At 47.5% G+C, this 14055-nt stretch overlaps 3 protein-coding genes across 5 annotated transcripts; 1 reads left to right on the top strand and 2 right to left on the bottom strand.

The window, feature by feature from the left end:
* Window positions 1-68: 68 nt before the first annotated feature.
* LOC118504113 (chromosome transmission fidelity protein 8 homolog) lies at window positions 69-4128 on the bottom strand. Its single transcript, XM_036038204.1, has 3 exons — window positions 3985-4128; window positions 559-703; window positions 69-483 (listed from the first exon to the last, which is right to left on the bottom strand). Exons 1-3 carry the CDS (start codon window positions 4002-4004, stop codon window positions 142-144), a joined length of 507 nt encoding a protein of 168 aa, XP_035894097.1. The 5' UTR covers window positions 4005-4128; the 3' UTR covers window positions 69-141.
* LOC118504059 (general transcription and DNA repair factor IIH helicase subunit XPB) lies at window positions 1089-3836 on the bottom strand. The gene is made up of 3 exons (XM_036038093.1): window positions 3414-3836; window positions 2931-3340; window positions 1089-2837 (listed from the first exon to the last, which is right to left on the bottom strand). Exons 1-3 carry the CDS (start codon window positions 3797-3799, stop codon window positions 1186-1188), a joined length of 2448 nt encoding a protein of 815 aa, XP_035893986.1. The 5' UTR covers window positions 3800-3836; the 3' UTR covers window positions 1089-1185.
* A 595-nt stretch (window positions 4129-4723) lies between the features above and the next one.
* Window positions 4724-12918, top strand: LOC118504112 (rho GDP-dissociation inhibitor 1). 3 transcript variants are annotated; one of them, XM_036038200.1, is made up of 6 exons: window positions 4725-5401; window positions 8808-9029; window positions 9120-9229; window positions 9308-9422; window positions 9677-9685; window positions 11044-12918. In XM_036038200.1, the coding sequence occupies exons 2-6, from the start codon at window positions 8849-8851 to the stop codon at window positions 11238-11240; spliced, it is 612 nt and encodes a 203-aa protein (XP_035894093.1). In that variant the 5' UTR covers window positions 4725-5401; window positions 8808-8848; the 3' UTR covers window positions 11241-12918. The 3 variants fall into 3 exon arrangements, with proteins under 3 accessions (XP_035894096.1, XP_035894093.1, XP_035894094.1); XM_036038201.1 differs by lacking the exon at window positions 4725-5401 and adding an exon at window positions 5463-5486; XM_036038203.1 differs by lacking the exon at window positions 9677-9685 and having other exon boundaries at window positions 4724-5401.
* Window positions 12919-14055: the final 1137 nt, after the last annotated feature.

Here is a 14055-nt window from a genome sequence, read left to right as displayed (position 1 = left end):
GATCGTGGCCCCGGGGGGGTGATATATCGTGTCATTATAGATTCGAGCCGCGACGCGTGGTGTGAATGTTTTTTTACAATATAATATAAGAAAAGTTTATTAATGCTTATCTAAAGCTCACTTAACACTACTGCCGCAATTCTATACCGTTTTGGAAACGTTTGCAATGATGGGCTTGGGGCGTGCCTTAAACAGCACCTTGTTGCGTACCACGGCCCTCACACGGTATTCCACCTTCGGGACCACCTTGTGTTCGATGGCGACGGTCGTATCGAGCACGGTCCGGTTGGAGGTGATCGAGTGAGCGGTCGAGTTCAGATCCTGCTCCTGGCTTTGGGTCATCGGCAGCTGACTGATGTCCAGCATCGTTTCATCCCCGTCTGTGGCGTCCCGCTGCTTTAGGTCACACTTTTCCACCACTAGCAAGGGTTTCTCGATTTTCTGCAACCGTCCTTGCAGTATGTGGTGGCCAATGATTAGAATCTGAGAATGATGGAAAGCATGCTTTAGCTTATGGGCTTAGTGAATGGGGGGCAAGTTCTATAGGCGGATATCTACCGGTTGACCGTATTTGTTGTACAGCAGATCGCCGATAAACTGGCCAGACATTATGCGATCGCCACGCACATCGAGATCGCCCTGAAGTTCCACGATACACCACTCGTCCAGATCGGCGGTGTTAAGTTCACCATTTTTCGGCGGGCTTAAATTTAAGAAAGAGGATTATTAAGGACTTATAAATACAAGGAAGAACTTCAGATGGTTACGCTAAGCTGAAACAAATGACAAGTCAAGGCGCGGCTACTCTACGAGCTCCATCTCTTGTTTAGACTCGTGGCTGGTCATGTCAAGAGAAGGACACCGGACAACCCAGCCATTCAAAACCATTCACATGGTCTTAAGAGGAGCAGAAGGCCCAAGTTGAGATGGGATGGTGATGGCGTTCGTTTGTCCTCCAGTAAGACCGGGATAATCGAAGACTTCAGCAGCAGGCCAAGACACATACGTCATCGAGTATAGGCCCATGCCCATTTGAACTACCACATGTTTCCTCTTCTGTGTCTTGGTTTACAGTAAAAACAGTAGAATTAAGGATACAATTAACCGGCGATTTGGCACCGACCTTTATTGAGAGAAAAAAAAAGCGTCCTATATACACAACGCTCGCTGCTAAGAATCGGTACCCTAGCATCGGAACTTCTTAAACAGCGGATGCTGGTGGGCCGACTTCTTGCGCGCCTCGTAGTAGATCGCATCGTCCGCCCCAGCCATCGAGCTGAGCCCGCCCATCCGCTTGGAACCGCCCGGTCTCGGCACACCCGTACCATCGCCCGGCATCCGCTCATCCTCACAGTCCATATCGGTGGCGGACAGCACCTGCTGCAGCAGCTGGCCCTGCTCCTCGCGCGTCTTGTAGAACAGATCCGGATCGCTCTCCATGCCCGCCAGATGCGTAATCACCTTGTAGCTGTAGCCCTGGTTCACCAGGAACCGTTGCCGCTTGCGCGAGTATCCCATCTCCAGCGTGTCCTGCGACACGAGCGTATAGAAGAACGCATTGTACTCCTCGGCGATGGCACCCTTCTTCGCGCGCAAAATACGCCCCAAACGTTGCGCTTCCTGGCGCCGAGAGCCACCGTGCGACGAGATCTGTATCAGCACGTTCGCCTCCGGCAGATCGAAGCTAGTGTCGGCCACCTTCGACACGAAGATTGTGTTCACCTTGGGGTTGAACTTAAAGTTCTGCAGAATCTGTATCCGCTCGTTCTGCGACGTTGGCCCGTAGATGTACGGTTTGTTCATCTTGATCGCGTAATGCTTCAGCGCAAACACGTTGTCGCTGAAGACGATCGTCTTATCGCCACGCTTCTCGTGGTAGCGGATCAAATACTGGCAGGCGCGAAACTTGGCCGGATTCATCACGTACAGCAGCATCTTTTTCGACGTTTTGGCGATCAGATACTCGCGGTAGAATTCCGGCGCCATCGGGCACCACACCTCCGCGCACTGGACGCGCGCAATGTAGCCACGCTTCTGCAGCTCGAGCCAGTTCGCTTCGTACAGCTTTGGACCGATGAGGAAATTCAGATCCGCGATCTTGTCATCCTCGCGGAGCAGTGTCGCGGTCAGGCCGAGCTTGCAGTGCGACTGCACGATCGTCAGCACGCGACGGAACATTTTGGCCGGGATCGTGTGCACCTCGTCCAGCACCATAATGCCCCACTCCTGCTCCTGCAGCCAGCGCATCGTCTGTTCCGCTTCCCACGAACGCTTCTGGGTGTGCGTTATCATCGAGTACGTCGTCACGAGGATGCCGCATCCCATCGGCTTATCCTTCGCCTCGGACGTAAAGCGACAGATCATACTGTCGTCCGCGGTGGACCACATCTTGAACTGTTGCTTCCACTGCTCGACCGACACGCCACTGTTGCACAGGACCAGCGCCCGCTTGCGCACCGTACAGCAAGCGGTCACGCCGACCAGCGATTTGCCCGCCCCGCACGGCAACACAATGACGCCCGACCGGGCCCGCCCATTGCCAAACATTTTACGAAGGCTTTTCTCCTGGTACGGACGCAGTACGGCCGCCGGCTTAAGATCGATGTTAATATCGGCGTTGATCGTATCGTTGCGAAAGTCGTACTCGGCCAGCAGTGGGAACTCGATCTCGATGCAGCGCTTCTGCAGCACTTCAATCTTTTCCTGGTTCACCTCGAACGAAACGGTGTTCAGGTTCGCTTCCTCCTCCTCCTCCTCGTTGTCCATCTTGTCGTAGAAGTTGGTGATGTCTTCCGGGACGGTGGCTTCCTCGGGGACCGGTTCCGCACCGTCGGCAGCTTTCTCGTGAAAGGGCCGCATAATAGAAGGGAGTGAATTAATGTCGCATTCATACCGCACCTGGAAGGATGGTTCATGACTGGTTCACCTACCGGTTTCTGCCGCGGCCGTACCGGTTGGCAACACCGTTTGTCCGGCCGGTAGCTTCGTCTGTCCGAACGCAGTTATAGCTTTTCCCTTCTCAAGCGTTTGCTTAATGAACCCGTCGCCACCTTCCTCCTCGGTACGGCGCAACCGGCACGACTGAATGACCGGATCTTTCAGCAGCTTCTGCAGCACTTCCGGGTGCGGACTTTCCACAAAGTACTTGTTGTGCTTGAGCACCAGCTTCACCTTACCGTACGACAGCGTGCAGAGCCGTATAAACTCGACGATACCCTCCGGAATGGTTGTTTTGCTGAGGCGCTTCAAGTACTCGACGATGTCGTGCGTCTGAAGCCCGACCGATACGGCCGCGTACAAGCTGTACGCGGTCAGCTTGTACTCGTGTATGTGTTCCGGGCTAAAAGTTAGAAAACAAACGTGATTTTATGAATCATTAACAAGCGCGCCCAGCGCGGAGCCATCATCCATACCGACACACCGGTTCCGAAATGGCAATGAGAAAGTCATGCGCGTGTTTGTACACCGGGGAGAACGATTCCAGGAAGATGTGCCCGTTCGGTGCAACCCACAGCGGTCGCGATTCATTGTCCGGCTTCAGCTCCATCTGCGACCGATAGTCCTTCGCACCGTACTCATCCTCCTGGATGGCGTCGTCATTCTTTTCCGCGTTCTTGGTGGCCGCATCCGGCACGAAATCGCTCTCGCCCAGGTTGCTGTCGTCATCGTCCGCGAAGGCGGCGTACGCTTCATCCTCCGTCCGGCGCTTTTTGTTCCATTTGTTCTCGACGAACCCGCTCGCACTGCCCGACCCGGAACCACTTTTATCCTTTTTGGAGGACTTTTTCGGCGGACCCATCGTACTACTGGGTGCATCCGCAACGCGACGGTGTGTATTGAACTGTGGACGCGATTGTCAACAAAACGCACCATTTGACAGGACGAAATTGACAGCACCAACACAGACGTACGCGGCCGCAGTTGTTTCGAATCGGAAAACGATTTTCCTCGCCTTATCGATAGGTTAGTTTGAGTTGTACTTACTTTCTCACGTAAATGGGCATTCTTATGGACAGTTCTCACAATCCAGACACTTATAAGACAGCGAAAATACACTACATTTACCACACGTTTGCTCGAGGTTCCGAGACGATACAAATTTCGCGCCTATTTGAGAAAGCTTGCTCGTTTTCCTGCTAGAGGGCGCGCACGTCCAGTCTGAAATGCAGTGTGCTACCCAACCAACCATTTAATGCGTATTAAAAAGCGGTTATAAGACTCTTTAACTTAAATAATTAAAAAAAAAAATTGTCATTCATATCGGAAGCGAAATGTGCGTTCTCTAATCATTTTTTATAGTTGTTGCTTTTTTACGCTTTCGTTCGCAGATCAATACATTTTGCAACAAATTAAATTTATAATTTAGCCTAATCATAAAAACGGATTCGTCAAGGCGAATATCGTAGGTTAGTCCGGGTTATTAGTTAGTTTTAGGCTGAACGACTGTTGTTTGAAAATCGTAACCATTGCGGCCACCGGACTACCTACCCGACTTCCATATTTAATTGGATGCATCAACTGAAAAATGAACGTTTCTCCTAGACAAAGACTTTTCCTGGATTAGCTGTAGATATATTGAAAAGAGCAAAAACTAGAGCAAAAAAGATCTGTTATCGAGTAAAATTAAAACCTGTTCCCGATCGATCACGAAATTACGCAAATCGGGATTTGTCCAGCTGGGTGACAGCCACCGTTTGACAGCTACGATCTGACATTTCAATCATCATAAAAAACGTCCCGGAGAAGAAGAACATAAAAATCGCGTTTCTGCACTTTCCGTTCGTTCCTTGCATTTTTCGCCAAAAGCACGCGCACACACGTACACGATCGAACTAGCGGATTTTGGCGTATCCATTTGGTGTGTTCCGGGTGATTGTTCCGTGCATTTTGTCACTGTTTCACAGCGGCCGTGATTCACGAATTTGCTGTGCTGTGCCGTGGTGGGTGATTGTTTACGTCGGCGGCAGTCGTGTTTGCCTTTGTTTTTTCGCCGCATTCGATTGCCTCTGGTGACAGAACAGAAGCGTATTTTTCCATCAATCGTCACTCGGCGTGGGGGACATTTTATTCGTAGTGTGTGAGATCGCGTCGTCGGCTTGCAATCGATTGTGTGTTGTATCGCTTTTGTTCGAGTTAAAGTGTGTGCGTGCTGAATCCCCGTTTGGTGCTTTTCCTTTCGTGAAAGGAAAGAAGTGATTGTTTTCCGTTGAAAAAAAAGTGCCTGCTGCGATTGTTTCTTGCGGTGCCGACTTGGTGGCTCTGTGTTGGTGTGTGTGTGCGTGCAGTCTGAAAATTCCTATTCTTCATTATTCCGGTGTTATCGCCGTGTGGTGCGGACGGAACAACACCAGCAGTAGCAGCAACCGTAGTGGTGTGGTGTAGTGTGACAGCCGACACAAAGGTGAATTGCATTCGATATTCTTCTGCTAAACGGCGCATTCCAATATTGCGCGACCAACACAATTTATTTGCAAGTTATTTATCTGGTGCGTGTTTGTGTGTGTGTCCGGGTGGAAAATCATTGTAACGCTATTGAAAAGTGTCCCACCTTGTGTCTGTGCCTGTGTGTGTGTACGTTATCGGGATATTTATCCATTCATCCCGCAACTATGTTCTGCTGGTAACATCCAGCAAGTATATCACGCTTTTTTCAACATAAAATGTCACAAATTAACAGACTGATAGGCAGCGCTGACGATGGAACCGCTCACCACTTCCACAGTACGCTCCAGCCAGCTGAACATTCCCGAATCTTTCTTATCGCAAAACCGTACGATGGATTACACTCGGTCATCGTGGTGTTGGGCGTGAGTGAGGAGAGAGGAAGAAGCGCAGGATGTGAGGGGAGCGAAAGAAAATTGATGAATCAACACCTAAAGACCGCCGAACGATATCCACCTCGAAGGGGAGGAAGGGACCAATAAAGCACAAAAATGGCGTCGACAAAAAAAAGGCCGGAAAGTGGTGTGTGTGCTCCTGTCTGGCGAGCGTACGTGTGCTAGTTAGAGCCCCCGGCGCACATACCCAGAAGCGCAGCGGCACACAAAAGCCGGACAACGGAAGGCAAAGCATAGCAGGCTGCGACGAAAATGATTTTAGCGAACAAACACATTTTCTCACCATCCTCCTTCTATTTTCCACCTATTCGTTCACCTTTTTTTCCCATCAAACGTAGAGTATGCGTGCCTGTGTGTGTGTATATGCACATGCTTTTTCGGCACCTCTTTTTTCTTTGGCCCCATCACCACCCGATTTTACTGCCGGCCTCAACGGCGGTGGAGCATCATTATCCTAAAATTAGATTCGTACGTGCCGGCAAGGTTTTCCTCGATTGCCGCCACCGCATAGCCTATCTGGATATCTGGACCCTCTCACCTTATTACCTCACTTCATTGCCACTCGCACACCGGCACCCGCTTCCCCGGCAAACGTGGTCAAAACATCTCTGTGTCTTGACCTTCTCTCGCAACCCGGCGAGAAAATTCCCCATTTGGGAAATGTGATTTTGCTAGCACGGCGGCTGCTAGCTGCTCGGTTGCAGCAGGCAGGAAAAAAGATGTTTGTTGCCATCGTAACTCCTTTTCCTCTGGCCTCTGAGACACACACCGAGACACAAACACGATTTGGGATGAAAAAGGCAGCCGGCGGGTTACATTATTTACACGATGTCGGTGAACATTTTCATGCAAGGTGCCAGCAGTGTTTGGTATTTTCAATCTGTTCTACACCACCGTTTAATTGTTGTTTCGTGCTCACTTTTTCACGGAAAAATGATCCTATAAACATGCTGCTCATCCATACAGCACCAGCAGCTACAACGAGCCTTAGCCGGGAAAATACATCAAAGCAATCGGGGTGGGTTATATGAAGCGGAATGAGAGTACTAGAAGCATTCCATTCCACCGGCACCGTTTTGCATACATCACACGATCCGCTGCCCCGTGATATGCATTTTTTCGTGCATGCGTGCACGGTGCACAGCGGGCGCATGTTGCTACTGTACGCGATGACTAATCGTGAAAACATTTGGACCATGGATGTGCGTGTGGTAAACAGAAGGAAGATGCGGCATCGTCTTCCTGTCTGATTCTTGTTTTAACCAGCGTTGCTTTACGTGATTCTCGATGCTGGAAGGAAATTGAGAAACATATTCATATGGATCGTAAGCAACGCTGGATCGTGTACATTATCAAATACAGTGAGTCGCATCTGAAATGGAACGCCGGATAAAATGAGGGTTCTTCTGAGGATTTGCTATTCGGCTACGTTGAATAAGTAAGGCTAGTGAGTCAGTAAATGGCCATGAAATGACTTAGCAGGTCGTGAAGCTAATATCGAGCGGATGGAGCTTTTCTCTATTAAAACCCATCCAATTTGTCGTCCCCAACGCAGGTCTTCACTGACCAGCTACGATAAATCCAACTACCAAGATAGCTGTAAAATGGCAGATCGAGGTCCTGATGTTGTTGAGCCAAAGAAGAGAAAGGGAAGAAAGTAGACTTATCGTTGAATACACAGTAATGCGATACTGTCATTGTAAAAAATAGTCTAGTAATAGACCATCTCAGTTGATCACCCATGAAGTAATCAGGAGGAATATTTAGAAAAAAATCGTCAGCAGAATCTCGATTATTGTATATCCCGTGAACCGTCTCAATCGCAGAAAAAAATCTTACTAAACGCCTTCCCTTTCAGTTGTCCGGATTTGCGTGTGAGTCACTGTAATTCCCTCATCATATGTTGCTGGTGGCCGGTAAAGAAACGGAAAGCAAATCTCCGGTTGGTGGGAAAGTGAATGAAAGCACGGGGTTTGTTGCATGCACAAAGTGGTACAGTTTTACTCAACCGCATAAGAGTAAGCCACCCACAACCTCCAGTCCGGACATCCATGACAGAACCATGAAGGAGAAAGAGAGACACGGCGTGGATCAGCGCGATGGGAAGCCGAAAGGGGAAGGTCTCGGTGTCTGCGGCCATCCATCACACTTGCATGGTTAGCGAGAACCGTTGGATCGGATCAATTTTATTGATTACTTTTAATATGGACACCACCGAGAGAGAGAGAGTCAGTGTGTTGTCATTCGGCCTTCGCCGTCATAATCGTTGTTATCCCCGCAAACAACAATGGGAAAACGAATGATGCATCCACTTTTGGAATTGCTGAACGATTAACCACTCCATAATCTGCCGAACCGTTTGTTTAGAGAATTTAAACCGGATTACCGGATCCATTTACCACCGGATAAGGTGGTATTGGGCATTGCGTTGCGTTTAGTTTACATCAAATAATGTGATGAATGGTAATGAAGTATGGCAAGCATTCGCTTGTGTTCAAAGATTCTTATTGCGGTTCGCACATTAGCTGTTGTTGTCTTGCCCACTTTTTTGGGCCTGTGGTAAGATAATTTTGTTGTACCGTAATCGTTCAACGCACACTCTTGCTTTAAACTCCTTTAAATACTTGTGATGTATACTACTACGGCACACATTCGGTTTGCGTTTTATCACATTTTATTGATAAGAAAAAAGGCCCTCCGATAAGTTATCGATGGTTTGGCTCTTGAGCTGTGTGTGTGTGTGTGTGTGTGTGGGGTTGTGCAAGGGCTTCCGCAGCCAGAGGATTAGCCCGGACAGCCGCGTCACTTCATTAGTACTTTGTTTGGAAAAAATATGCGTCACTGATGAAATGATTTAAAAATTTAAAATTGTTCAAATATTTCTTACCAGCTACTGCGTGTGTTTGTATCTTTACCATGAATTGTATTATTAATTTTGTTCAATTTCTTTCTTTCAATTTCATGCAATAGTTTGAGATAGAAACCCACACACACAAAAGCTTTCCCGCAAAATGTCGACGGAAAAGGAAGTGAATCCGGCCGAGGTGGAGCAGGAGGAGCACGACACCAACTATCAACCACCGCCGCAGAAAACGATCGAAGAAATTATGGCCGCCGACGCGGAGGACGAAAGCTTGCGGAAGTACAAGGAAGCGTTGCTCGGCGAGGCACAGGCCGAAAAGATTGTCTTCGGTAAGATGACCGTCACGCAACCGGCTGCAAGCCAATGTGCGGCACCTATTTAATGCGTTCCACCGTTTTTCCTCCCCTTTTTTTTTTTAGATGACTCTGATCCGCGAAAGGTGATCGTGAAAAAGCTTGCCCTGCTTGTCGCGGACCGTGATCCGATGGAGCTGGACCTGACCGGCGATTTAACGAAGCTGAAAAAGAATGTGCGTACAGTACTTATACAACCCTTCTCCAGCGCTTTTCATACTAAACAGCAGCTACCTGCTTCGCTTTAATTGTAGGTGTTTGTGATTAAGGAAGGCATTCAATACAAAATCCGTATCGATTTCGTTGTCCAGCGTGAGATCGTGCACGGGCTGAAGTATGTGCAGAAAACCTACCGGATGGGTGTCCCAGGTAAGGGCGGTTGCCAAACGAAAATGGCGCCAACGATTTTCATCCTCATGTCGGCCAACGATCATCATTTTTGCATCATCCCGCGGTTTCGATCTTTCGGTGGTGTAATTTTTAATGATTCGTTTATTTATTTGTTTGTTTATGCTTCATTCTCTGCCTCTTTCTTCTTCGCTACACTCCCACGGTGTGTTGTGGTTGTGCGTGTTTATGTTGAACATTTTGCGCTAAATGCATATCGCGACTCGTCCTACCAGCCATCCATGGTAAGAAACGGTAGAGTGACGATACAAAACACGATGAGTTTGTGCTTGTAGTTGCGCCCGTTTTTATTGCCCATTTTGTTGTTTTAGGGCGTACAGTGGTGTACGAAATAATAGCAGTGATATTAGGTTTATTATTAAATCAAAGTGGACACAGTATTGCTAGAATGAACTGGCCGCTGTAAAATAAGAGAAGAAAGATTGAAATTGCATCAATCGATAATATAAATGTTTTTAAAGTCTTTATTTAAAAATTTAAACCCAGCAGAATCGTGAACTAACCTTTTTTTTTGTTTTTCCATAAGAACGGCCATATTGCTGGAAGCTAATGTTGTTGAACAATAATTTTGGTAAAAGACTCGAGAAGCACCCCCCCCCCCCACCTAGAATCTTTTGTGTACAGCACTGTGGTCTGTCATTTTTATTGCACAGTGGGATTTCTGTTTGGTCAAAACTCGTTTGATATAAACATTGTGCATTAGTACTTAATACAGTTACTGGACAGCGAGTAGAGCATGATAATATACATTGTAAGAAGTGATTTTAAATTTTATTATTCTTATTTCTCCTCCTTTTCTGAATGTCTATGCACCGTGTGTGTTGTAAGCCTGATTGGTCACTCCTAGCGTGACCAAAAATTATTACGTTGCTCCTGTAAGCCAATATAAATGGTCAGGATAGAGGGAGGGGGATTTAATCGAAAAATAAGCAATATTTCATTCGACTTTATTCAACCATTTTTGACCACACTGAAAGCACACTGTGAAGCTTTCGCAACGTGTACTGCGGATTGCATACATTCAGGCGTAAATCCTACAGTGCCGAACAAATTTTGTCAGGGGGGGGGGGGCTTCTCGAGTCTTTTACCAAATGTTAGGCTTAGGCTTTAATATTAAAGTAAATAACTGCTGTAATTTTGAACACAACTGTAGCGATCCTCTGCTGTTTTGCAGATGCGTTAGCTGCATTATCCAATGATGCTGCGGGAGTACATTGACTCATCTGTTGGTCGCGTATTTAGCAATGCGATTTTCCATTAGCTGCGCACTTTCTTCGCACCTTTAGCTCGTTCTGTAGCGAATTGTTGTTCTCTATAGAATAAAATACCACATTAGCAAACTTCACTAATAGTTAACCGTGTGGCTAGGAAGACTCTTCTTAAACAATCAACTGTTAAATGCACTTTAACAGACAGGTGTATAGCTCGTTTGAGCTTTTGTTTTCCTTCCTTCCCAATTGTTGCAACTGCTTGCCGTTTTGTGAGGTAGCGTCGTAGTGAAGCCGGCTAATGGAGGCGCCCAGTACTAATCACCTGTCTCTCTGTCTGTCTGTGTCTTTCCGTGCCTTCCGGTGTGCGGTAGTCGACAAAATGGTCCAGATGGTTGGTTCCTACCCGCCAAAGAAGGAAATCCAGAGCTACACGACCCCGTTCGAGGAAGCCCCGTCCGGTATGATGGCCCGCGGTACCTACTCCGTCACCTCCCTGTTCACCGACGACGACAAGAACGAGCATCTAAAGTGGGATTGGAGTTTTGAGATCAAAAAAGACTGGCAGTAAAATGCAAAAAAAAAACAACAACACACCACCGTACCAAATCCAAACATCCCCCTTTTTTTCCCCTGCTTCCCATCACCGGATAAAATGGCGGATCATTCCTGCGGCGGATCCGTTGTTCGTTCCTTCACACACTCTACACACAGCACACACAAAAAAGCACAGCACACACACACACGGGCAAAACAGATGTAAGGGACGCGATTGATACCAGGCATATATACATATATAAATATATACATAAATAGGGCGTAGTTGAAGATATCGAGTGCATTAGAGCGAGAGCTAGGAAGCGCGGGAGGAAACCATTCGAAAGCAACTATAAAGCATGCTTATCCGTGTGATGTGATTGTACTGCTCTACTACTACGCCACTACTAGCACGCAGGCGTCTCTGTGTGTGTGTGTGCCGGTACTGGCAGTTGATATGAGATTTACTTTAAAAAAGAAAAGGACAGGAGTGACACAGAATGTGCGATCCACCGGAAGGCTAACTCTCCTTTTGCGTGGTGCGCATTTAAAACTCGCTCACTAAATCCCGAAAATTGTCATCAAAGGAAAATGTTTTATCAAATGCGCAGTAGTCCGCGCACGATTGATATCTGGAGGGAGTTTACTGTTGAAGAACAGGAGCAGGAACAGTGGTAGTAGCATGAGACACGAGACTAAAGGAAAGGGGGTTGGAAAACAGGATCCCCCCGCCCCACAAAGGTCGCTATTTTCCTTTTTGCCCGCAATCAGATCAGACGGTGTTCAGATATTCAGTATTTGCCATTATTAAATCAGCATTCAGCATTCGTAGCAGCGCTCTACACTTTGGCGATGCTTATTCCAGGGTTTTGTTTTAAATTACTGTTAATTTGCGAATGGAAAACGCACCGCAATTGCTTACATTGTTTGCGAAATGTTGGTACAGTTTTACTCGTTTGGTTTGCACATATTAGCCTAGCCCCCGCCGAGTGTATATTGAACGCGAGTGTCAAGTTGATAGCATTTTAAATTCGCTTAAAAAGTATTGTCCCAGAACAGCAGCAGTTATAGTTTTCTCGAGGGTGAGGAGCTGGATCGTAAAACTAGCCTAGACGATTGCTTTGTGACCCAGAGCAAACGCTGTGCGCGTAACAAAACTGCTGACAGTTTTTTCTAGCCACCGCCGGGGGTCTCCCGGACGGACGGAGAAAACGGGGGCTTTAGGTAGCATCGTATTCAGTAGCGTAAGCGATAGCAGCAATTCTATACAACAATTCGTCCCCCCACAACAACGCTCCGTCTTCTCACCTTTCCTTTGTTTGTGGGTGAGGAAAAGCTCAAGCTGAGACCGGTCGATGACGGTGGTACCGCATCCTTCAACCCTATTGCTCCGCGCTTGTTTCCGGGGGGAGGAGAACGCGAAACGCGTCCAGCAATGCACATTTGCCTTTGCACGAGTTAATGTAAAACCTTGGTGCTTTTGGGGCGTCGAAAGAGGATAACGAACCTGGTTCAACTGATTTCTCCATGCGTGTAGGAGTGGGAGTGGGTGGAAGCGGTCGCTGTGTGTTTTGTGTATTGTACGGTGTAAGAAAGCAATAAATTGTGCATGTGTGTGTGTGCGCGAGAAAGAGAGTACCGTACCGTGGCTGAAGCGATTTTCACCTGAACAATAATAAAATTCACCAATGAAATAGTTGCTCCAATTGTAATCGCGCATGGTTAATGCTTTGTTGAAGCCAGTGGTGTTGAATGGATGACACAATTAATGATTAAAATGGAACGCTTCTGTTTGATTATTTGCGCATCGAGAAATGATTTAAGATATGGACACCTCTTGAAAAACGTTGCAGAAAAGAAAGATTGCCTACATTCAGGCGCTTATCATCTAGGGTGTTTCTTCAACACTTGGAAAAGGCGCTAAAGAGCCCCAAACAACAAGCTAAATACAGATTAATAAACCGATTGGGACCGAAGTGCTGTTGGGTACGAAGGAATGTATATAAAAAGCAGGACACAGAAAAACCAACAAAGAAAAACAAAACGACGGACTGCCCCATTTTAATTCCTTCAACAAATAAGGACGAACTCTGGACTAAAGCTCAATTTGTTCGATTTAACCACGTCAAACGAACTCGATGGGCTTTCCTGTCTTGTTTATTGCTTTTTGTCATTATAATCCAACGAGCCACGCAGGGTCCCGCAGGTTGAAGCCTAATTGCTAAGACACTTAACAGTTACAAGGACGGACGGATCGAATACAATTAAAAAGCGTAGCGCATGACATGTCCGGTCCGGTGACGATTTCTGATACAATTATATTCACGGCACATACGGAGAAAGGGATCAAAGGTACCAAAACGGGATCGGCGATCCTCTACGTCAAGCAGCGTCCTTGGGCGAAGCGTATAAGTTAAGCCCAGAGAGTAGTGTTGGGGAGTCGATCCGGTAGTCCAAAAGTCCCGCCACAAAACAGTCGCTGGGCGTTGCAGTTACGCTGGTTCAGCGACTCGACACCCAAAAGCGCACAGCGAGCGTCGTAGTCCCCTTGGACCCTCCAGAAGCGCAATGCGAACCGAGTGAAAACGGGCTAGGGGCCGAGCAACAGATGGCCCCACCATACAAAGGAGGCATACTCCAGCACCAAGATCGAACCAAGGAGCAGTAGAGCGTCTTGATGGAGACCGGGTCGCAAGCCTATCAGCTGGTTGCCCTTGGTGACGACGTGTATAAGCTGTTCGTGGAAGCTCAGCTTCTCATCGAGGAGTGCTCCTAAATCCCTAACACAGCTTTTGCAGGCAATAGCAGAACCGTTTAATGTGTAGTCGTACACCGGAGGAGAGCGCCTC

The sequence above is a fragment of the Anopheles stephensi genome, chromosome 2 (assembly GCF_013141755.1).
Source record: "Anopheles stephensi strain Indian chromosome 2, UCI_ANSTEP_V1.0, whole genome shotgun sequence".
Lineage (NCBI taxonomy): Eukaryota > Metazoa > Arthropoda > Insecta > Diptera > Culicidae > Anopheles > Anopheles stephensi.
The sequence above is the reverse complement of the archived record's forward strand: the minus strand, read 5'-3'. Positions and strand labels throughout refer to the sequence as shown.